Below are 25,215 nucleotides of genomic sequence, written 5' to 3' on the forward strand. Positions count from 1 at the left end.
TCATATATGGTGCCCATTAACATAGTATCCAAATACCTCTCAATCGTCCATGTATTTATCCTCAGAGCACTACTGTGAGGAGTTCAGTATTATTGCCTCTTTACAGATTGAGAACAGTAACACAGAGCGATTGAGTGGTCCAAGTTCACAAGAGGAGTTTGTAGCAGAGCAGATAAGGGCTGCCATGTCTCTTTCATTTCATGCTAGTGTTCTTATAACTGCACCATCCTCCCTTATGCTCCTAGGGTTATTTTCAACCTGTCTTGGAGCCTGAAATACTGAGGAAAGTCTATTTGCATGAGACTCATTACCCAGGTTTTCAGATTCAGGTTGCTAGTCTCTATAAAGTTACAACATAACAAGGCGTTTTCCAGACAGAACTTCTCACTGTGCTGAAGTTTTCCTGTATAAATACATAAGTCTGGGGGCTTCTAATAAAAATAAATTATGAGAGATATTCCCCCCACTGAAGAAACCCAGCACAAGACTGAAATATCACTTTCATCCCATTCAAGCCCAGTTTTAAATGGTGTATAATCCTTGGGTCTGATCGTATGGAAAATGTATGAGGCCAATTCTGAATAATATCAAATGAAAGCAAAATAAATGTTCATAGAGCGCCTTCAGATTTTATTTCTACTACAAGGCCTTTTGATAATCAATGAGCTTCCAAGCCCCATCATGCAAAGAATTATTTGCCATTGACTTTCAAACAATTTACACATCAAGAGATATAGAAGAGGTGCATGGGTCACACAAATAGGACTAGCATCTAGCCTTCAAATACAGACAACAATCAGAGGCTCTCACTAAGGCCTCCGCTACTATAGGGAAACTGTTAAGCAATTGCTGAACTGGTGCAGCTCCAGTGATGGAAGCTGAAATTTAGACAAGGCTCAGCTGTTTCCAGCAGCGTTAGACCTGGTTTGTATTAGAAAATTTGCAACAGTTTAACTATATGGATTTACGATTGATCTTGTTAGACTAGAGCAAAACCCTGCGTATTGATGCATATAAACCAGAGCAGTCCTTATTTAAATTGGTTTGGCTTAAATGTGGTAATTTACAAGTCCTTAGACCCGGTCATATTGCTTTTGCCCTGCTAATCTTTGTCTATACTGGCAGTTTTCTGAAAATCTCCCCTCATTGCACCCGCACTGGGGCCTGATCCAAAGCCCACTTAAATCAACTGGAGTCTGTTTATTGATTTTAAGGAGCTTTTGGCCCAACCTCACGGATTGCAGATGTAGACCAACGGCCATGTTGTCTGGACCTGTTCTGGTCAGGGCTAGATCACCTGATCGTGACAACACAAGCAACTGCCTAGGCTAGCTAGCTAACTACCTAGCTATTGCATTAATGCCATGCTCATCTTCATGGTTTCTGGCTGCTTTTTCTGTGAGGGGCACCTGGGTAAGTCTTCAGTGAATTGTTTTGCAAGTTTCAGGGACACAGTTTAATGTAGGTGATTGTGGAGCAGACGGAAAAGAGGGGGAACACCCTCTCATTGAAGGCAACATTAAAGGTAAACATGTGCTGCATATTCTCAGCGTTGTAGAATGACACTTCTTCCCCTTCGTAGTCTAGGTAAACTCGGACCTTACTGAGCCTCTCACCAGTGCAAAGCGGGGTGCGTTGAGGGGAGGTGACAGCCCAGTAGCGCCCTCCGTTTTGCTGCACTGCCCAGATCCCCTCCTCGGGGGAAAACTGAGTCAGACCTTTCCTCCTCACCGACTCCCTGGCCACCCCAAAAGCCCAGCCGTCTGAGGCCCCCACTTCCACCTCCCAGTAATGCCTTCCCGACTTGAATCCTTCCAAAGCCAGCACCCGGGAGTTAGTGTCAAATCGCTTGGGGTTGTCAGGCAGCTCCTGTTTTCGGCATCCCATCCTCACACTCTTGAGATCTGTGGATAGGATAAGCAGCTGGTTGGCTGTATCCGGATCCAGAGTCAGGTCCTCTGTGGATAATAATAACAACAATGTAGAATTACTAGCAGAAGGAGAAATGATGCAAACCCCATGCAAATGATTAGCAATTTTATATCTGCACTGGAAGCTTGAATTCATAGGTGCCGACTCCATGGGTGCTCCAGAAAAAAAAAAGTGGGTGCTCTGCATCCACTGGCAGCCCCAGAGGTCAGTGCCTCCCCCTCTCCCCAGCACCTCCTTCCTGCCGGCAGCCCCTCTCATCAGCTCTTCTCCCTTCCTCCCAGTGCCTGCCATGGATCAGCTGTTCTGTGGTATACAGGAGGTGCTGGGAGAGAGGGGGAGAACTGGGGGCAGGAAGAGATGGGGCAGGGGTGGAAAGAGGCAGGGCAGAGGCTTGGAGGAAGGGTGGAGTGGGGCAGGGCCTGGGGCAGAACGGGGGTTAAGCACACCCCAGCAACTCGGCAACTCGGCACCTACGCTTGATTCTATGAATGGCCATTTTTCCCAATGAGAGTAGAAGGGGGAAATCCCATTATGATGGTGATGTCAATGAAGAGCTTGTCCTTGTACGTTCTGATGCCTTCAGTGCTCTGGAAATCACTTTGCTGTGGTTTGAAGGACTAAGGGTACATCTACACTACAGCGGGGAGTCGATTTAAGATACGCAAATTCAGCTACGTGAATAGCGTAGCTGAATTCGACGTATTGCAGCCGACTTACCCCGTTGTGAGGACGGCAGCAAAATCGACTTCTGCGGCTTTTTGTCGGCGGCGCTTACTACCACCTCCGCTGGTGGAGTTAGAGCGCCGATTTGGGGATCGATTGTCGCGTCCCGACGGGACGTGATAAATCGATCCCCGAGAGGTCGATTTCTACCCGCCGATTCAGGCGGGTAGTATAGACCAGACCTAAGAAAGCAATGAAGTGCCCCCTGTGGCATCTTTTTAGAGGTGCATTTTTATGACCTTTTCGATGTTATAAATGCCTCACTCCCTCATTAGTTTGTAAAACAAGGGTTCTGCTGTAATAAAAAGCAACTGATACTTAGGTCAAGTTTTTCAAAATTGGGGTGCCTCCATTTCCTGGAGCCTCCAGTCCAAACTGGTTCCTAGTTGAGACGATTCAGATCTGAATTTGCAGCTCCCACTGGCTTCAGCTGGATTTGTGGTGGCTTCGCACTTCTAAAAATGAGGCCACTTACATATTTAGGTGCTCAACGTGAGACACATAAGGTGCTTGACACCCCATATTCTAAAAATCAGAGCCTCTTAAAAACTGAGTATCCTTAGAATATCTACCAGTTGTTGTTGAAAATCTTGGCCTAAACATATCTCCATACCTCAGATTGGATTCAGATGCGTTTTAAGGAAGAGGGTAGATAAAATGATGCTTTATTCACAAAGTCAGGCTTAAAACAATCAGAGAGCTTAAGGGTATGTCCACACAGCACAAAACCTGTGGCTGGCCCATGCCAGCTGACTTGGCCTCGTGGGGCTTGGACTGTTTCATTGCTGAGTAGATTTCTGGCCTTGGGCTGGAGCCCGACTTCTGGAAACCTCCCACTTCACAGGGTTATAGAGCCCTGGCTCCAGCCCAAGCACAGATGTCTACACAGTAGTGAAACAGCCCCGCAGCCTGAGCCCTGCGAGCCTGAGTCATCTGGCACGGGCCAGCCGCGAGTGTCTAGTTGCTGTGCAGACGCACCCTGTCACCTGAAATTGTGACGATAGCCAGCAAAGTTGTGAGGTGAAAATGGCATGTTCTCAAGCAATACAGCTTCCTCCCATGAACTGTCAAGTTGTGTTAGCATAAGAACATAAGAACCGCTGTACTGAGTCAGACCAAAAGTCCATTTAGCCCAGTATCCTGTCTTCTGACAGTGGCCAATGCCAGGTGCCCCAGAGGAAATGAACAGAACAGGCAATCATCAAATGATCCATCCCCTGTCACCCATTCCCAGATTTTGGCAAACAGAATCTGGGGTTTTAGGAGCATCAGGGATTTGGCTTCCAAGGCCTAAATTCCCTCACGCTTCACTGAAAATCCCAGCTTTTCAGTACCACAAAAAAGGGCCTGAAATTTCCCAATGAATTTAAATAGGCTCCATCTTTGTCCTCATGGATGAAACCTTGGCCCCACTGAAGTCAGTTACAAAACTACCATTGACTTCAACAGAGGCTGGATTTTGCCTCATGGTTTTATGCCCATTGGCCTAGCCAATGTGGCTTCTGTTTTGCCTCCCCCAAACTGCTTCAAATTTAAGAGCGTTCAGCTCTGGCTTCCCAGATCCGGCCGCTCCCATTGGCTTCAGTTGGATTGGTAGCTGCTCACCGCTTCTGAAAACAAGGCCCTTAGAGATCTAGCTGCCCAGTTATGAGTTGAGGAGCCCCACTTTAGGCACCCAGGCTTGAAAACCTCAGCCTAGGACCTCTGGGGCTTTGCCCAGGCCCTCAGCTGCGCCTGCGAAAGGTCAAGACTTTGTGGCAGCACCACAGAGATGGGTGTGAAAGCTGGTGGTATGGCAGCCGTGAAAGTGATGTGGACTAGAACAGAATGAGGGTGAAAGGTCTGTTTGTTAACAGAGGGGGTCTGTACTAGGCAGAGGGTGTAGCCCCAAAATATCTGAGCCATGAAATCACCTGGATTCATTTAAAGGGTAATATTGATTTTATGCACTTTTAAAAAATGATTGCAGTCTTGATTCTGCCTCTCGTATTGTCACTGGATGAAATTCACACCTTAGCAGAGATCACTACAAGGCTTAGGGATCATTTATCTCAAGCTTCGGCCTCCAAAATAGGCCTTGAGTAGGACTAAGGTGGTGGGTGGGCCATGTCTGTTATTTTCTCCTTCTCATAACACAGGAACTAGGAGTCACCAAATGAAATTAATAGGCAGCAGGTTTAAAACAAACAAAAGGAAGTATTTTGTCACACAATGCACAGTCAACCTGTGGAACTCTTTGCCAGAGGATGTTGTGAAGGCCAAGACTATAACAGGGTTAAAAAAAGAACTATATAAGTTCATGGAGGATAAGTCCATCAATGGCTCTTAGCAGGATGGGCAGAGATGGTGTCCCTAGCCTCTGTTTGCCAGAAGCTGAGAATGGGCCACAGAGGATGGATCACTTGATGATTACCCGTTCTTTTCATTTTCTCCAAAGCACCAGGCATTGACCATTGTTGGAAGACAGGATACTGGGCTAAACGGACCTTTGGTCTGACCCAGTGTGGCCATTCGTGTGTTCTCTGCACCTGGGTGGATTTTACCCCTTGCAAGTTTGTGAACCCCAAATGTTCAAAAATCACAAGTCTGACCCCCATCCCTACAGAAATCCTGAGATTGGCTTAAACATCCCAAGGTTTTAAAAAACCAATGAGAAATGAGGGGTTATTTGTTAGCTGGTTTCTGAGTCTTTGGGATGCCCTCAGGTCACATTTTTCCAATCTTGCCACAGACAACAGGGCTGGGAACTTATTCTTTTTTTAAAAAAATGAAAGCTGAGATTCTCTCGAATCACATGATTCCTGGTACTGGGGCTTTAAATAAAACATCAGCTATCGTGAGACATGTGATAAGATTGTGAGAGTTGACAACATTGCCGTGAATTATAACTTATGGTCTGATCTAAAGCCTGTTGAAAAGAACATTGGACAGCAATTTGCTTTGGATCAGTCCCTTCTTCACAGTGTGCTCTCTTGATTTCTCATGGAGTAAAGGCCCAATTTGGTCTTGTTTACACTTAAAAGGGTTTGCTATCAGTAAGATATAGCAGCATAGCTAATCATAGTGGAGATGCAGCTGAGTTCTTTTGCTGGTATAGCTTAAACCAGTTCCCTGAACGGAATAAGGTATTTTTGCTGGCATAATTACATCTACACAAGGCCTGTTACCAGCACAGATACAGTAGAACTTCAGAGTTACGAACACCTCAGAAATGGAGTTTGTTCGTAACTCTGAAAGGGTCGTACCTCTAAACTGACAATTCTCAAACTGTGGGTTGGGATCCCAAAGTGAGTTGCAACCCTGTTTTAATGGGGTTGCTAGGGCTGTCGTTAGACTTGCTGGGGCCTGGGGCCCAAGCCAAAGCCTGAGCCCCACCACCTGGGGCCAAAGCCAAAGCCCCAGGGCTTCAGCCTTGGGTGGCGGGGCTCAGGTTACAGGCCCCCCACCTGGGGCTGAAGCCCTTGAGCTTTGGCTTTGCCAGCCCCATACCCCCATGCCCAGGGTGGTGGGACTTGGGCAGGCTCAGGGTTCAGTCACTGCTCCTGGGGTCCTGTAGTGATTTTTGTTGTCAGAAGGGGGTCGCGGTGCAATGAAGTTTGAGAACCCTGCTCTAAACAAAACGTTATGGTTCTTTCAAAAGTTTACAACTGAACACTGATTTAATAAAGCTTTGAAACTTTACTATGCTGAAGAAAAATGCTGCTTTCCTTTTTTTTTTTTTTTTTTTTTTGGTAGTAGTTTACGTTTAACACTGTACTGTCCTGTATTTGCATTTCTTTGGCCTCTGCTACTGCCCGATGGCGTACTTCTGGTTCCAAAGGAGGTGTGTAGTTGACTGGTCAGTTCATAACTCTGGTGTTCGTAACTCTGAGGTTCTACTGGATATCCATAGAAGTATGATTTTTTTTCACATTTCTGACATAGCTATGCCAGTCAAACTTTCTAGACCAGACCTCAGTGTAAGTTTGGCAAAATTGGGACCTTAATTTGCTGTTTGAAATGCCCGAGGAACCAGAGGGAATTGGATGAAATCAGAGTAAGTTAAAATCTCTGTGCTTTCCATTGCAAGCTGCAGGCTGGTGTGTGTAACAGGCAGAAAGGATCCAGCTTGACTTTCAGACCCTCAGTGAGAAAACCCATCTTTTGACTCTTGAACTGAGTCTACATTTGAAATGCTACAGCTGCAGCTGGGCCACTGTAGTGCTTCAGTGTAGACACTACCTATGCTAACGAGAGGCGTTCCCGTCAACGTGGGTAATCCACCACCACAAGAGGCAGGTAGGTCAACAAAAGAATTCTTCTGTTGACCTAGTGCAGTCTACCTGGAGAATTAGGTTGGCTTAGCTTTGTCGCTATGGGGTGTGGATTTTTTACACTCCTGAGCGACACAGCTGGGTCAACTTCACTTTTTAGTGTAGACCAGGCCTAAGCCAACTGCATCTGGAAACCATTGAGAGAGAAGAAAATTAAAATTGTCATTTTTCCTCCACCAAAACTCGTAAGTGCCGACTCTATGGGTGCTCCAGTGTGGAAAAAAAAAAATAGTGGGTTCAGCACCCACCAATCAGCTGTGTGGTGGGCTCTGCCGATCAGCTGTTCAGCAGTGGGCAGGAGTCGCTGGGGAGAGGGAGTGGAGTGGGGGCAGGAAGAGACAGAGCAAGGGTGGGACCTTGAGAGAAGGGGCAGAGTGGGGGCAGGGCCTCAGGGCAGAGAGGGTTGGAGCACCCACCCGGAAAGAAGAAAGTTGGCACCTGTGCCAAAACCCTGTGTAACTTACAACCACAAGGTAAAGACTACGTTCCTTTTACCTTTTTCACCTTTTCCCAGTTCATCCTGCAGAGTCTCTGAAAGAAGAAGAAAGTCAGTTAGTGCCGATGCCGAGGGGCAGAACCTCAAAGGAAGAGGCGGAGTGGGGGCAGAGTGGAGCCCAGGCCCCACCCCCTACTTCTATGGAGCTTCACTTCCTGTGCTTCAAAGGTGGTGACTGGCTGACATGCCTCCGGAGGAGTGACCTGCACCACATCCACGGCATTTCCACCCTGCATGGCTGGCCTTTTTTGGGGAGGCTTAGATTCCCCTGGCCTCTTATACACGCCGCCCAGGATGGCCAATCCCTAGCTCTCAAAAATCATGAGTTACCCCCCGCTCCAAAAAAAAATCATGAGATTGGCTTAAAATATTAATACTTTTCTTATTATTTTTCTGTGCTGTCTGGTTTCTGAGACTTTAGGCTACACTCTCGGGCCATGTTCTCAAGCTTTTCTGTGCAACCACATGGTCTAGAAACTTCCTTTTTAAAAAACATGACAGCAGAGATTCTCGTGAAATAGCCTGACTCTGGGAAGCTGGGGTTTTGAGCACAATGCCCAGTGTCAGCAGAGTGGTGATAAAAATGAGAAGCGTTGGCAACCTTGGGAAATCCATCTCATTGCTTTTGACTTGAGAAGAGCCTGAATACTCAGCGGAGTCACGCTTAGCTAACAGACTGGTTTTGGGTGTCAATAATGAGTGAAAAATCATTGTAAACATTATCATTGCCAGTCACTTCTTGACTGGCCTTAATGTTTAACGTCTCTCTCAAATTCTGTCCCATGGGTCTGTCTGTAGTCACAGAGCTCTACAGAGCTTCTCTAATGTTGTTGGGCCTTGTTCTTATTTTTGGTTCTTAGTCAAGCAAATTGTCCACTGAAGTCAGTAGGTGAAATTCCCCCTTCTGCAGAGGTCTAGGCACCACTTAAAACCTCAAAACCGGGCTTCAGTGGCAAAGGCTCTTGGTTCAGGAGTGAATTTCATCTCATGGGATTTTCATCTAAGAAAGGCCCTGTTGTTTTTAGTTTCACTAATTTCTCATGCTTTTGAAATGTCTTAGCACCATCTATTGGCTGCTCTTGGTTGGTGCAATGATCTGTTACCAAAGAGGCTAAAAAAGACACGCACAAAGAATCATTATCTTTTCCCTTGGGCACTGAACATATCAGGGACCTCTTTAGCACCAAAATCCATAGAAAACATTACTGAAGGCCAAGTATATTTTAAAATAGAGGTTTTCCTTCTACTCACCTTTGAATTTCTTGAACACTCCCTTGAGGACAACAGTCTTGAGAGAGAAATTGCTGATAGAGCTTTTCATATCAGAAGAGACAGGAACTGGCTTCTGAAACTTCAGACCATTGCTTCTGAAGAAAAAATGGAAATTGTTCTATATTATGATGATGATCTATAGAGCTGCTCCAATGCTCACAAATATTCACCAAAGTATCCAATTCGTTTTGTGTTAGCGCTTGAGAATGAAATTCACCCCTTGGGCAGAAGGGCCAGCACAAATTTTAAGCCCCACTTATGTCTTCCACCACAAAACTGGGCTAGTCATACTAAAGTGGTGTTGATTAATAGTATTTCTCCAGCTATAGTGCTAGCTGAATATGTTCACTGAAAAAAAATGACAATATTCTGCAAATAATGAATTCAATGTATAGTATTCATCAAGATCTATCTATCTCACTTATTTCTCAGGGGAGCATGTGTAGTAAACCATGGACTTAGCACACCAGTCCTCACATCTTCTCTGCTGCTTGGATGTGATCCATTGATGTCAATGGAAAGAATCCAATTAACTTAACTGGGCATTGAATCAGTGCCCTACCCTATCCTCATCCCATCAGCTCGTCATAGACAGATCCCCAACCACTCAGGGGGCCAGGAGAAGCATGTACAATGCTGCAGAGATATGTGACTCCCCGCTCCTCTGGGTGGATGTGGGGATATGCCTGCGGGGAGAAGACGCTCAAGCCCTTTCTGTTAATGTCTTGTTTGTTTTTAATTATTAATCACCACAACTGGAGGACTCAGCCCAGAGATAAAGGACCGAACAGCCCAAGGAGACCAACCCTTCCACCCTTTGAGTTGGACCTTCTCAGGCACTGTATAAAATAGATTGAAACAGGAGAGGGAGATTTCCCCATGCCAGACAAAGTGGAGAGGAGTGGACTGCTGACCCAAGCCAGAGAAAGGAGGGGGAGCTATCCCCTACTTTTAATTATATGTAGCTCTTCTCATCTGCAGACTTCAAAGGAGGTCAGTATCATGATCCCCATTCACAGAGGGGGAAACTGCGGCCCATCATCCCACCCTGCACAGCCAGGAATAGAATCCACACCTCCTGAAGCCCACAGTTGCCAACTTTCATGTGGTAAATAAGTAGGGTGACCAGATGTCCCAATTTTATAGGGACAGTCCCGATATTTGGGTCTTTTTCTTATATAGGCTCCTATTACCTCCACCCCCATCCTGATTTTTCACACTTGCTTTCTGGTCACCTTATAAATAAACCAAAAGCTATTCCCACTTCAAAACAAGGTGAAAACAAGCCAATCCCTAAGAACCCCAAACACTCTATGTGACTTGATCCCCCCAGTGTGCAGTCTGGGCCTGTGGTGGGATCACTGTGCACCCCTGAGTCTCCCCCCCATTCTTGCCCCTGCTTGCCCCTTGCCCCTGCTTGCCTGGAGCCAATCAAAAGAAAGAAGCAATAAGCTACAACAAGCAAAAAGCTACAAGCCAAACAAGCAACAAAAACTAGCCAACAAGCAACTCACAAGCTAATTAAGCTAAAAACAAGCCAAATTTCTGCATATTTTTTGTGGGTTTGGCATGTCTGCTGAAGCCCCATCTAATGCTCGGATCACTAGGCCAAACTGCCTCCTTTAAACAACAAGCAGCAGCCCAACTTCTTTGAGCCCGAGTCAGCTGGCACAGGCAGGGCCGGCTCTAGGTCTTTTGCCGCCCCAAGCTAAAAAAATTCCCCACCCTGGGCTCTCACCCCCACCCCACCCGCACCCCCTGCGGCCCCAGCCCTGGGCTCCCCCCACCAGTGCTGACTACGCCCGCTCCCCCCTCGCCTCCAGCCGGTCTGGCGCTGGCAGGGTCGGGGTAAGCAGTAGGGCTCCCAGGCCGCGCCTCAGCCCAGGGTCCCTCCAGTCTGGGCTCCCACCTCCAGGACCGGCCGGGACCCAGGAGGGCAAAGCCAGGGGACCTCCCTGGCAGGGGACTGAGGAGCTAGGGTAGGGTTACCATACGTCCGGATTTTCCCGGACATGTCCGGCTTTTGGGGGCTCAAATCCCCGTCCGGGGGGAAATCCCCCAAAAGCCGGGCATGTCCGGGAAAATCGGGAGGGAGGGCTGGGCCGGGGTCGCGGGGCCGGGCGCGTGGTGCCGGACCGGGAGCCGGGCCGGGGCCGCGGGGTCGGGCCCCCGAGGGGGTGCGCGGGGCCGGGGGGTCGGACCGGGAGCCGGGCCGCCGGGGGGGTGCGCTGGGCCGCGGGGCCGGGAGCCGGGGGGTCGGGCCGGGAGCCGGGCCGCCGGGGGGGGTGCGCGGGGCCGGGAGCCGGGCCGCCGGGGGGGTGCGCTGGGCAGCGGGGCCGGGAGGTCGGGCCGGGAGCCGGGCCGCCAGGGGGTGCGTTGGGCCGCGGGGCCGGGAGCCGGGGAGTCGGGCCGGGAGCCGGGCCGCCGGGGGGGTGCGTTGGGCTGCGGGGCCGGGAGCCGGGGGGTCGGGCCGGGAGCCGGGCCGCCGGGGGGGGGGGGGGGCGTTGGGCCGCGGGGCCGGGAGCCGGGGGGTCGGGCCGGGAGCTGGGCCGCCGGGGGGGTGCGTTGGGCTGCGGGGCCGGGAGCCGGGGGGTCGGGCCGGGAGCCGGGCCGCCGGGGGGGGGGGGGGGTGCGTTGGGCCGCGGGGCCGGGAGCCGGGGGGTGCGTTGGGCCGCGGGGCCGGGAGCCGGGGGGTCGGGCCGGGAGCCAGGCCGCCGGGGGGGTGCGCTGGGCCGCGGGGCCGGGATCCGGGGGGGTGCGCTGGGCCGCCGGGGCCGGGATCCGGGGGGTGCGCTGGGCCGCCGGGAGCCGGGGGGTGCGCTGGGCCGCCGGGGCCGGGAGCCGGGGGGTGCGCTGGGCCGTCGGGGCCGGGATCCGGGGGGTGCGCTGGGCCGCCGGGGCCGGGAGCCGGGGGGTGCGCTGGACCGCCGGGGCCGGGAGCCGGGGGGTGCGCTGGACCGCCGGGGCCGGGAGCCGGGGGGTGTGCTGGGCCGCCAGGGGCCGGCTGGCAGTGCTGGGCGGGCTGGGGGTGGTCGGCCGGGGGCCGGGGCCGGCACCCCAGGGCCGCAGCCGACCCAGGCTGGAGCCGCCGGGGGGCCAGCCTGGGCCGCACCTCCTCCCCCCACACCGCCCCTTACCTGCCCAGGCTTCCCGCGAATTAAATGTTCGCGGGAAGCAGGGGAGGGGGCGGAGACTTTGGGGAGGGGGCGGAGTTGGGGCGGGGGAGGGGGCGGGGCTGGGGGCGGGGCCAGGGCCCCGTGGAGTGTCCTCCTTTTGGAGGCACAAAATATGGTAACCCTAAGCTAGGGCAGGGTAGCCCCAAAGGGAGTGGAGCCCCGGAGAGCGGGATGTGGGCCCTGCATGGCAGCGCCCCGCCCTCTATGGCCCCGCTGCTGCTTCTGGCCACCCTGCCGCAGTCCCTGGGTGGCTCGGGCCACTTCGCCCAGCCCGGCTGCTGCCTAGGGGGGTGGTCACCCTGTGGCATCTGCAGGTGGCTCCGTGTGCCTCGAGGGGCGGCCCCCAGCCCGAGTGTCCCCCGCTAGGAGCCTGCCCAGCCCAGCCACAAGGTGCGGGTGCTGCTCCCCTGCGGCGCGAACCGCAGCGGCCCCAGGGCGACGTGCTGCTGCTGCCAGGGCTGGCTCTAGGCTTTTGCCGTCCGAAGCAAAAAAACCCCAAACAAATAAATAAATAAATAAATAAAAGATGGCCAGAATGCCGCCCTTGAAAATGTGCTGCCCCAAGCATGTACTTGGTTTGCTGGTGCCTAGAGCCGGCCCTGGGCACCGGCCAGCCATAGGTTTTTCTTTGCCACGTGGACATACCCTAAGAGACTTGTCCAATATCCCCCAAGAGGTCCCAGACAAATTGGCAGAACAAGCACTTAACTGCAGAATTTGAAAGTCCTCCACTAGCATCCTGGTTATTGTGCCATACTTCAGGGCAGGATTTTGTTACCTTGGTGGGGAAGGCTGTCACTGACTCTGGGTAAAATCCGTCTCAGTGCTGAGGGCCTGCTGATGGAACTATGTAATGGATCTCGGGCCTGCCAATGGAATTATGCGATGCAACTAGGGCCTGCCGACGGAACTATGCAACACTGGAGTCCCACATCCAGGTCTTAAGGGAAAGGCCATCGAAGTCACTGAAAGATGCCCAGTGACCTCAAAGGGCCTTGGATCAGGCTATAGGTGAGGCTTAAGTAGTGGTGCGCCATGCCATGTCTGAGCCACCGTGCCAAGCTGAATTTCATCCTAAGGGTTTAAATCAGTGGTCCTCAAACTTTTCAGGGCTGGGAGCAGGGCCACAGCTTCCAGTGGAGGGTGTGTGTGTGGACAGGGGTAAGGGGGCCAAGGCTGGGCCACAACTGGGGGCAGGTCTGAAGCCGGGAATGGCTGGGGGGCAGGGCCGGGGCTGGGAGCAGGGCCTGAGCAGAGCTGGGGGCAGAACAGAGCTGGGTGGTGTTTCCTCCCTGCTGCTCCCCCCAAAACGTTCCTCCATGCCCCACAGGTTGGGAATCACTGACATAAATGTAGGGTTACCATTCGTCCGGATTCCCCCGGACATGTCCGGCTTTTTCGGGTTAAAAATAGCGTCCGGGGGGAATTTGTCAATGTCCGGACTTCCCCTCCTCCCCCCCCCCCCCCCATGCAGAGCGTGCGCGCGGCTTACAGACCAGCCGGGGCTCCGACAGCCAGAGCCAGAGCCAGAGCCCTTCCTGCACTTCTCTCCTGAAACTTGACACCACTCCCCTCCTCCCCCTCCCTCCCTGCATTCACAGATCGCTCGTCTGGAGCTCCGACCCTGCTGCCCTCCCCCGCTGCCGAGCGCGCTGCTCTGCAGCACAGTAAGGGGGCCGGGGGCCAGAGAAGCGGCAGGGAGGTTCTGGGGGGGGGGTAGTCAAGAGACAGGGAGCAGGGGGGAGGGTTGGATGGGTCAGGGAGTTCGGGGGGGGGCTGTCTGGGGTTTGGGGGGTGTAAGGTTTTGGGCAGTCAGGGTACAGGTGGGGGGGGGTCTCAGGAGGGGGCAGTTAGGGGACAAGAAACAGGGAGGCTTAGGTAGGGGATGGGGTTCTGGAGGGCAGTTAGGAGCAGGGGTCTTAGGAGGGGGCAGTCAGGGGACAAGGAGCAGGGGAGGGTCAGGGGGGGCTTTCTGGGGGAGGGTGGATAAGGTTTTGGGCAGTCAGGGTACAGGTAGGAGGTAGGGTCCTGGGGGACAGTTGGGGGGGGTCTTAGGAAGGGGCAGTTAGGGGATAAGGAACAGGGAGGCTTAGGTAGGGGGTGAGGTTCTGGAGGGCAGTTGGGAGCAGGGGTCCCAGGAGGGGACAGGGAGCAGAGGGGTTTAGATGGGTCAGGAGTTCTGGGGGGGGCTGTCAGGGGGTGGGGGTGTGGATAAGGGTTGGGGCAGTCAGGGGACAGGTAGGGGGTAGGGTCCTAGGGGGCCAGTTAGGATGTGGGGAAGGTCTCAGGAGGAGGCAGTCAGAGGACAAGAGGCAGGGAGGCTTAGGGAGGGGGTGGAGTCCTGGGGGGCAGTCAGGGGACAAGGAGTGGGAGGGAGGGTTGGGGGTTCTGAGGGGGCAGGAAGTGGGAGGGAGTGGAAGGGGCAGGGCCGGGGCTAGAACAGGATGGGGGCGGGGCTAGGGCAGGGGCGGGGCTAGGGCAGGGCTCCTCCTGTCCTCTTTTTTGATTGTTGAAATATGGTAACCCTAATAAATGGTGCTCATGGGATACGTAAAGGGTGAGTTGTATGTTACACAGATAAATAAAAGCAGGACTCCAGTCTCCATGGTTTTCAATCTGGTGCTTGATTGAGCTCCCTGGTAGGAAAAGGAGATCTGAGAGTTTCTAAATTTCCACAGAAGACGCTAGAAGGAGCCCAGGGTTTGTGTGGAGTGGCAGGCACCCTTTCTGTCCCAGTGTGCCCACGTGTCCCTGAATATCTCTGAAGGGCTAACACTGACTGTTCAGCAGCACTCGTGAGAAAAGCATGAGGAAGTGTAAAAAAAACGTGGCTCCGTACCTGTTCAAGATGCTCGTCACATCCTAGAAGAGGGGAAAGAAAGAGATACTCCCTTGCATTCATGTCACTCACTGGACAGGGTGTGTTCTTCATTCCCACCCGCTCTGTGGACTACCCACCAAACGCAAGTCTATAAGTGCTCCTATGCATTAGTCCTTATCCTTGACTTCAAACTCATACTTTAGCTCTAAGTATCAGTATTAGCTCTAAGTACCCACAAAATCTTATGCCTAAATAAATCTGTTAGTCTTTAAGGCGCCACTGGACTCCTCGTTACTCTTTTCTCTTTTCAATCCCTAGTCATGGCCAAAATTAAGTCCCTACACTCTGGCACTGACTTTCTTTTTTGTTGGTGGGTGCTCCACCCTTGCTCTGCCCCGAGTCTTCACTTCCGCTCGGCCTCTTCCCCCAAAGCCACAACCCCACTCCATCTCTTCCCACCCTCGCACTTCCCCCTCTCCAAAGGCTGCCCCTGCCCGCCCGCCGGCGGCTCCCTCACTCTCTTCTGCTCCCTCCCCTGAGCGCCTCCCACCTGCTCCTCTTCACCTCCTCCCCCCGACGCCCCCCCGCCCACTCACCACTCGCTCCTCTCCACCCCTCAGCCAAGTGCCTCCTGCCCACTGTGCTGCTTGCTCCTTTCTGCCCCCTCCTCCATTAAGGGTGAGTGACGGAGGGAGGGAGTGGAGCGGGGCCCTCAGGGGAAGAGGTGCAGCAGAAACAGGGCCACCCGAAAAGAGGCCAAGTGCTGGTGGAGCCATGGTCCATGGGTTCTGAGCACCCCCTATTTTTTTTCCGTGGGTGCTTGAGCCCCGGAGCACTCACGGAGTCAGTGCCTATGCCTACACTGACATTTCCCACATTGATAATTCCGGATAAGACATTCCCCTTGTTCCTTACATTTTATAAGAGCTGAGGGCCAGATACCCATCCTGTGTGTATATCAGCACAGGTGACTTCAATGGATGTGTACCAATTTTCAACCAGCTGAGGATTTGGCTCTATGGATGAAACGGACCCTTGTGCAGAGAGCCCAACACAAGATACCACTGAAATCCTCCAACCAGCGCTTCAGTGGAGGGTTGTGGTTTGGACAAAATGTCATTGAAGCTAGAGGAGAATGTCAGATACCTGCAAAAAACACTTAAGCTCGTTTATTGCAGCCCCACCTAAAACATAGGGATATGCAAGGAATTAGAACCATATGGGCTGGTTACTGGGTGAGGATGTGTGGGTGAACCACACAGGAACAGGCTGGAAGAGACACTACAGATACACCCTGGACAATCATGATGTACTGCTAGTGAAAGGAGGCTTGGAGCTGTGAGCAAAGATATGATCTTCTGTTGTTTGGGTCCTTCTGTGTTCTGGGAAACAGGACTTGTAAATGAACTAGATTGCATGAAAGGTCTCTGACTCCACCATCAATTTCTCCTCCCAGCTGGAACGACCCGCAAGACATAAGAACATAAGAATGGCCGTATTGGGTCAGACCAAGGTTCCATCTAGCCCAGTATCCTGCCTTCTGACAGTGGCCAGTGCTCCAGAGGGAATGAACAGAACAGGTAATCATCAAGTGATCCATCCCCTGTCGCTCATTCCCAGCTTCTGGCAAGCAGAGGATAGGGACACCATCCCTGCCACAAATGTTTTAGCTAGCTGCTTGGGCTAAAAGGAATAACATGGAGCGGCGGGGATGAATTCCCCCATGACGCACTCTCTTTTGTGTACCAATCCCAATAGCTTTGAATGCAGCCATCAGTCAGAAGTAGAGCTGGTTGGACATTTTTCAAATCAAAATTCCCATCCACGCCCCACACCCGGCCATTCATTTTTATTTATGTATGTATTCTGTTGGGAGAAATGGCTGCCGTTATTGAGACGTCTTATTTTTGTGATGCTGATGGGTAAAGGCCTTCTCCTTCCATGCCCAAGAGCTCATGGCTCCAGCCTTACCTTGAGCAACTCAAGCACCGGCTGTTGGATTTTCTCTTTCAAGTCTGTTATCAGTTGGTTGAGGAGTGAAATCTCCTTGGAGAGCTCGGTGAGGTTCTCATTCTGCTTCTTGGCAATGCCCTTCTCCATCTTCTCCAGCTGGCTCAGGAGGAGATGCTCCTGGTCGTGCAGAAACTGGCGCAGACCCTCGAATTCAGAGATGAGCATCTGCCGCTCCAACTCTATAGTTTTCTTCAACAAAAATAAATGACCAGATAGAGGGCAGGTCAGTAAACTCATTTGATGGATTGTACATCGCTGAATGCAATGGCAGCATGAGGTAGTGAATAGAGCTAGTCAGAAATTTTTGCTGAAACAGGTTCCCACTGACGAATACCAATTCAACCAACCCCCCCAAATTTCCATAGATTCCGGTGCCAGAAGGGACTGTTGAGATCATCTAATGTGACCTCCTGAACAACACAGGACTTAGAACTCACCCCACAAAAAGAATTCCTTTTGTTACGAGAGCATATCTTAAATAAATAAGCTAGCCCTCCCACTTTTTACCTGCCTTAAGGGCAAGTGTCAGGGGGAGGAGGCAGAGAGGAGCGAGCAGGGGCCGGGATCTCAAGAGGATGAGGTGGTGCAAGGGAGGGGTTTCAGGGGGTAGAGACATTGCAGGGGAGGGTCTCAGGGAGAAGAGGTGGTGTGAGGGTGGGGCCTCTGGGGGAAGAGGCAGCACAGAGGCGGGGCCTTGGGGAAGGGGCAGAGTGAAGGGCAGGGCTATGGTTCAGGCGCTGGTGCCCCCCCGCCACACTTCTAGGAAGCTTCCAACGCTCCTGCCTCAGGGTCTGACCCTAAACCCATTAAAGTCAATGGGAGTCTTTCCACACACTTCAGTGGGCTCTGGCTCAGGCTTTTGTCTTTCTGGGCCTCTGTTCTCCATCTGTAAAATGGGGGTAGTAGCACAGCCCTGCCTCACAGGAGTGCCGTGAGGATGAAAACATTAAAGACTGTGAGGTGCTTAGATATTATGGTAATGGTGGGCTGATAAGAACCTTAGATTGCCTATAAACTTGTGAAGAACATGAGTGAATTTCCGCTTTATGTGATCTCTGAACTATAAGTAAATTCACACAACCCCAGTTAGTTATGCTCTCATTTAACCCAGTTCCAACCAACTAACTACATATTGACTACATCATTTATATATTGAAGGGGGACTTCAAGGCCCAAAGAGCTTAAAAACTAAGCCCTGGTCTACACTACAGAGTTAGGTCAATGCAAGGCAGCTTACGTCAACCCAGCTCTGTCAGCGTCTACACTAAAATTTCGCTCCCAACGATGTACCTCACCCACTACACCGACTTACTAACTCCACCTCTACAAGAGGCATAGAGTCAATGTGGATGTACTTAGGTCGACGCAGTGTCAGTATAGACGCTGCGTTGCTTACATCAACTGTTACCGACCTTCAGAAGCTTCCCCACAGTGACAGTACAATCGGTGCAAGCGCTCCCGGTGAGGCAAGCGCACCACCAACACAAGCTGCAGAGTGTAAACACACCCAAGTGATGTAATTACTGCAGTGACTGTACGCTGACATAAGTTAGGCCAACTTCATTTTGTAGTGTAGACGTGCCCTAAAAGGCAAAATGGAAGAGGCGGATGGATGAGACCAGCAAATGGGGAGGGAGAGACAGGGTGACAAATGTGGGTGTGCCTTTCTGTACGCGCCCAGAAGAGGGGAGTTTTGAGAAGGGACATGCGATGATGGCTCTACAGATGTTGATGGGGCCCTTCTGCTACTTTAAGGGGCAGACTGGGAGACGGTGCAAAGACTAGGGCCTGTGGCCACGGGTGCCACCTTCCTCCTGTCCCCGGGGGTGCTGAACCCCCGCTCAGCCCCAGGCCCTGCCCCCACTCCACTCCTTCCCCAAGCCCTACCCCCACCTCACCTCTTCCTGCCCAGTTCCACCCTCTCCCCTGAGTGGACCCCATCCCCACTCCTCCCCCTGGAGCACCCCCGGGTTGGTGCCTATGCCTGTGGCTGCTGGTTGTGCGCACACGGTAGTTTTATCACCACACCGCTGGGGCTGAAGTGCATTTGTGCACGCACAGCCATCACATAGCATGGCTGTGCTTGTATCGGCGTATTCTGGACAAATATGTATGTGACTCAGCATGGTATAAAGTCAGGGGTGAAAGTAATTTACAGGACTTACTGGTACTGCCGGAGTCCTGAGGGGGGCGTGGCCTCATCTGGAAGAGGCGTGGCCTCAACTGGAAGACGTGGGGCTCTCAAGATTTAAAGGCCCTGGGGCACTGGCTGTGGCTGGGAGCCCCAGGGCCTTTAAATCAACCTGGGGCTCCCAGCTGCAGAGGTGGCTGGGAGCCCCTGGGGCTCAGAGGCAAATTAAAGGGCCCGGAGCTCCCACAGCTGCGGGGAGCCCCGAGCCTTGCCGGGCTGGGGCCAGGATTTAAAGGGCCTGGAGTTCCCGCCGCGGCGGGGAGCCCAGAGCCCTTTAAATCCCCGCTGTGGGAGCCAGTGCGGTCCGGCACGGCGTACTGGCTCTTGCCGGTACACCGTACCGGACTGTACCAGCTTACTTTCACTTCTGTATAAAGTGCTTACTTTCACCTCTGTATAAAGTGCTGTATTTGCTCAGCACCAGAGGAGCGTCTCAAGTTATCAACAGCTCCCCTTTACTTCTACTGAGACAACAGTGTGGAACAATGTGCTCTGGGATATCCAGTCACACAGAAAGACAGGAGAAAGACCAGGCAAACTGGTTAGACAAGCATGGTTAGGTGACTCCGGCCTCAGGTCACAAAAATAATTGCTGGGACAGTTATCTAACCATCTGCCAGCCTGGCTTTTGGCTAGGGTTGAAATGTCATCAGAATTATTAACAAGTGTTGCCAGCTCTCATGAGTCTATCATGAGTCTCACTGCGTTTAGTGTGCAATACTCTCCCTTTTATCTGAATGGCCTGGGGGGACATCCAAAACTTTCAGACAACTTGGAAGTGCTACTTTTGAGCTGTGTTCTAGCTGCAAACTGGCAGGCAGTCATGGTCCAGGTTCAGCTGGGAATAACTTTACCTGACTGGCTGCTGTCATTGCCATTTTCCAGGCTATCAACCAATGAATGGCAGAATTCTGCCTGTCAGCCTCTCCCCTGCCAGCCCTGTGGCTGTCCCAGATTACTTCTACTCTGCAGGCTAAGTGTATGTCTACACTTAAGCCACTACAATACTGTTTGATTGGCAGGGAGAAAGTACTCCCGAGGCAGGGACTTTTAGTTGTGTGTTAGTACAGTGCCTAGCACAATGGAGTCTTGGTCCATGACAGGGGCTCCTAGGAACTGTAATAATAATAATCATCATCATCATCATCAATAATTAATAATAGCAAGATAATAAACAGAACGGGGAAGGACAACAAACTTTAGCTTTGAAGGAATGACATGAAATGGGCACTAGATAGCAACAGAGGATAAGGAATGAAATGTATTGCTCTAATGCATGTATGGTCAAAAACTTCCCCTGGGTTCTTTTTCTCCTTTCACCTAGATTTGGGTTGCATGAATTTTCCGAGTTAAAGCTGGATTCCCCTCCCCCCTCCATTGTTTATTTTCTCCAAATCAAGCATTTATGTTCCACTCCCTTGTGACATCCTCCGCTCACACTCCATCCCCCCTCAATCTTGAATCGAGCAGGCTGATATAATACTAAGCAGGGGAAACTGTGTAAATCTGTGTAGAAGTTTGCATGGTACTCGAGGTCTCTGAGGATGATCAGGATACATGAGGCTCAGCTGGGCATGACCAGTGACAGAGGAATGGGAACATGGGGCTTGATCCAGCCCTGTGGCGATTTGCACAGCTCCCACCAAAGTTACACAGGTTCAACGCCTCTGTATTTGCTCAGCACCAGAGGAGCGTCTCAAGTTATCAACAGCTCCCTTTTCCTTCTACCGAGACAACAGCTGGTGATCCAGCGGGAGTCCAGAGCCAGCAGTCAATAAATGTTGACTTAAATAGCATTTTGCACTGATTGCTATGTAGTTGTGTTGCACTTTGACTAGACAAGAACTACCGTACTTTCCACTGGAAAATCTCTCTGTTGTTGCTGCTGACCTATATTCTCAAATGCGATCGATGATTTTGGGGGGTTTCCATTCTGAAGGGTCCAGTTTGAGACACCACAAAGAGTCCAGGATTTCAGAAAATGCTGAGCTCACATCCCCTGAAAACTAAGCCCCTTTAACTCCCATTTTTGACCGGATAATTAACCTTCGGAACAACTCCCACAGGCATGTGGTCACTGCTTAATTTTGTAATGAAAGAGGTGCCAGGGCTCAAGCAATTTTCTTACATTCATAACCAAAGCAGCAAGCCCAGAAGTGCTGGGGTTATGAACTGCCAAGGCTAGAAGTGCCAGGATTCGGCACTGGTACAAATTAAGCACCAGATGTGGTGGATTCTCCATCCCTGAAGTCTTTAAATAAAGATTGGATGCCTTTCTAAAAGCCACGCTATGGCTGAAACTGGGAAGATGGGCTTGTTGCAGAAATTACTGGGTGGGGGGCTTTGGGTCTGTTTTGCAGGAGGTCAGACTGGCCTCTAAAATCTAGGGTTCCATGACTCTAAGGTGTCTTAAATAGGGCAAGGGCACCAAAAAAGTGTGTGTGGGGGGGGCTGGAGCATCAAAAATCACAAGTCCCTTTTCAGATTTTAGGTCAGTTTTAGTATTTCTATGACACCTATTTCCGTAATAACCCAATGGGAATCAGGAGCAGCGGAAGCACCCTAAAAGTGGTGGGGGGCTACAGGTGCCTGAATCATGGCTCTGTCCCCTGCTGCACGCCACCCCCTAAGGCACCAGGCCTGCACTGCCCCTTCTCCCTGAGCCCCCTCCTTCATGTCACCAGTTCCCCCAAGGCCCAGCCCTTGCACTGCCCTTCCCCCAAGATCCTGCCCCCCGCTCACTCCTCTCTGCCCCCTCCCGCTGTCACTCACCCTTACAGCCGGTAAAAAGTGTGGGGTTATGACCCCCTGGTCCCACCTGTTCCGGCGCCCCTGATGGGAATACAGTGTTACATACTAAGAAGAATCAAGTTTACCACCGTGCAGACATAAATGTCAATAAGAGGCTCCTAACTCATTGCTATCTTGTCATTAATAGCAGGCACCCACCAGTAGCTCTTGGCTTTTCTTATCATCCTTTGATTTAAATTCCAGCAATTCTTGTCTCTCTTTCTTCAGGAAATCCAAACGGCTCTTAATTTGTTCCTAGGAACAAGGGGAAACATTCTATTTGATTATTATTATTTGTTTTTGTTGGGATCTTATTGTGTTGGTGTATTTTGTTCTCAGTGCACAGAGACAACACAAGAGAAAAAACTCAGGGTTACTCACACAAACACACTCATACAAATGAAACGATCGTGTTTGCACACAAAAAGAGGCAGACCTATGCATACATACAAACAGACAGACAGACACAGAGAAGGAATGCAGTCATATATGCGCATGCACACACACACACACATATACACACACACACAGAAGAAACTCACATACACATTCATATATACACGAGAGGACATTCTCACACACACAATACTGTTGGATTTATCAGCTGTAAATTCCATTTTAATTAAACTTAGCCCTGGTTCAGGAGAACCAGTGTCTGCAAAAGACCTTATTCATCCTTGGGAATTCTCCCTTGACAAAAATAGATCGGGAGACTCTCGCTCATTTAACCCTTCGTTTTCTAGCAAGGCAACTGAGTAAGTAAACGTTTGCAGCATCAGGCTCCTTCAATCACACGGCTTAAATTCAATATACTTAAGGAAAACTAACTGGAGCCAGCATTCTCCAGCTTTCCCATAGTATGCACCATATCTTGACAGAGAGATTGTCTTCTAGAATTAGGATCCCACACCCTCCCTTCCCATTTGCAATCACATAACATCTTGGTAGCAGCCACAGCAATTGCTTACACAGAAAGGTAATGGTAGGAAAGTATTTTGTGTGTTTTTAGATGTCTTTTAGTGCAGCTGGAGAAAATGGAGAGACCAGTAGTTTATGATGTGCCAGCTCCCCACAGAAGAGTGCTCTGTGGAAAACCTCTGAACTAGGTGATTGCCATGTGCTTTCATGGCATAGATCAGTGATTCTCAACCTTTCCAGACCACTGTACCCCTTTCAGGAGGCTGATTTGTCTTGCATTGCCCCCAAGTTTCACCTCACTTAAAAACGACTTGCTTACAACATCAGACCTAAAAATACAAAAGTGTCACAGCCACTATTACTGAACAATTGCTGACCTTCGCATTTTTATCATATAATTATAAAATGAATCGACTGGAATATAAATATTGTACTGACATTTCAGTGTATAGTATATAGAGCAGTATAAATAAGTCACTGTCTGTAGGAAATTTTAGTTTGCACTGACTTCGCTTGTGCTTTTTATGTAGCCTGTTGTAAAACTAGGCAAATAGCTAGACAAGTTGATGTACCCCATGGAAGACCTCTGCATACCCCCAGGGTTTTGTATACTCCTGGTTGAGAACCACTGGTGTAGCTAGAGACACAGTGGGGGGTGTAGATGATAGAGTGGGAGAGGGAGACTTGATAAATACAAATATAGATAGACATACAGATCTGATGTTAGACAGACAGACAGACAGATACCTTGTACTCCTGGGCAGCCTCCTCTACGGGCACCACAGTGTGAGGCCGGTGCTCCCGGGATCTGTCACACACCACGCAGATCGACCTCTGATCATCCCTGCAGAAGAGTTTGAACGCTTCCCTGTGTTTCTCACAGAGCCCCTCCTCCGGAGCCTCTTTCGTCCCAGATACTGCAAACTGGCTGATGATCTCGCACATGTTGGCCAGCTGCCTGTTGGGCCTGAAGTTCTTCTGTGGGAAGATCTCCCGGCACTGAGGGCAGGGGAAATCCATCTCCAGGCCTCTCCAGCTCTTGGTGATGCAGGCTCGGCAAAAGTTGTGGCCGCACTCTATGGACACGGGGTCTTTGAAGAACTCCAGGCAGACCGAACAAGTTGCCTCGTCTTGGAGGTTACCGGGGAGGAAGACAGCAGCCATGGCTCTTTTCCCTGACAGCAGGAACTGCTTTCACTTTAATGAATGCTTGGCACTGAATGCGATGTGGGTGTTCCCATTCGGAGACCAGCTGGTGTCACAGGGTCATATCTGCAGTGTCAAATTTCTTAAACTGGTAATGAGTCATTCATCAGGGCTTCAGCCAGCGGAGGAGACTCGGATGGAAAACATAGGCAGAGAGATGCCCAACCCACCCACACACCCCCTCCAGATCTGTGTTCTGGATCTGGGCTTGATCATTCTTAGCAATAGGAGGTTGGAAGAGGATGGGATGCCACTCAAGATCTGAATTCCAGAGCTAGATCTAGACCTAAATGTCATTGCTCCCTAGTGGGCCCAACTCAAAACTCTGGAGCTGAATTCTGGATCTGTACTTCATAGCTCTTACAGACCTCCATTCAGGATATCACTTGAGTGCCTGCTTAAGACCCATTGACTTCAGTGCTTAAGTGCTTTGTTGATTAAGGATGCTTTCTTGAACTGCAGCTATGACAAATGTAAGCAGGGTCTGAATGAGCTCTCCCCTGACATCTAGTGATGAGTTGTGGAAGAGGACTTTGGAGTTGCTCTCCTTTGCACTGTCTCATCCACTCTGCCTCAGTGCTCAGCATGATGGGATTGCTTTGCCCAAGCGGAGTGCCTGATGGGCCGGTCCTGGGACGGTTTTGTTCAACATCTTTATTAATGTTATGGACAATGGGATGAATTTCAGCCTCAGCAAATTCGTGGATGACACTAGGCTGCGGAGAGAGGTAGATATGCTGGATGGTAGCAATAGGGTCCAGAGTGACCTAGACAGATTGGAGGATTGGGCCAAAAGAAATCAACAAGGACAAGTGCAGAGTCCTGCACTTAGGACAGAAGAATCCCATGCATCACTACAGGCTGGGGACCGAATGGCTAAGCAGTTCTGCAAAAAAGGACCTGGGGATTACAGTGGATGAGAAGCTGGATATGAATCAGCAGTGTGCCCTTGTTGCCAAGAAGGCTAATGACATATTGGGCTGCATTAGTAGGAGCATTGCCAGCAGATCGAGGGAAGTGATTATTCAGAAAGGATGTGGACAAATTAGAGAGAGTCCAGCGGAAGGCAATGAAAATGATCAGGGGGTTGGGACACATGATTTATGAGGAGAGGCTGAGGGAACTGGCTCCCCCACCCAGGGCAGGTGGAGGGTCTACTGCGGTTCCCCACAGCTGCCAGGTCAACGGCTCTTACCCTGGCTGGGCTGCAGTTCTGAGGCCCCATCCCACAGAGTAGGGACACAGGCCAGGAGCTGCTCTTGCCCCCCACCCCCACCTTGGGCAGGTGGAGGGTCTGCAGCTCCCAGCCTGCTCCAGCTTCCAGCTTGTCCAGGGGCAGGGGTAGGGTGGTGCCACGAAGGGAG

General features: G+C 51.1%; 1 protein-coding gene across 1 annotated transcript; it reads right to left on the reverse strand.

Moving 5' to 3' along the window:
* Positions 1 to 613: 613 nt before the first annotated feature.
* Positions 614 to 23,828, reverse strand: LOC128848293 (E3 ubiquitin-protein ligase TRIM7-like). The gene is made up of 7 exons (XM_054048205.1): positions 23,393 to 23,828; positions 21,887 to 21,982; positions 16,705 to 16,935; positions 14,752 to 14,774; positions 8,716 to 8,831; positions 7,464 to 7,499; positions 614 to 1,958 (listed from the first exon to the last, which is right to left on the reverse strand). The coding sequence occupies exons 1-7, from the start codon at positions 23,807 to 23,809 to the stop codon at positions 1,444 to 1,446; spliced, it is 1,434 nt and encodes a 477-aa protein (XP_053904180.1). The 5' UTR covers positions 23,810 to 23,828; the 3' UTR covers positions 614 to 1,443.
* Positions 23,829 to 25,215: the final 1,387 nt, after the last annotated feature.

The sequence above is a fragment of the Malaclemys terrapin genome, chromosome 13 (genome assembly GCF_027887155.1).
Source record: "Malaclemys terrapin pileata isolate rMalTer1 chromosome 13, rMalTer1.hap1, whole genome shotgun sequence".
Taxonomy (NCBI): domain Eukaryota; kingdom Metazoa; phylum Chordata; order Testudines; family Emydidae; genus Malaclemys; species Malaclemys terrapin.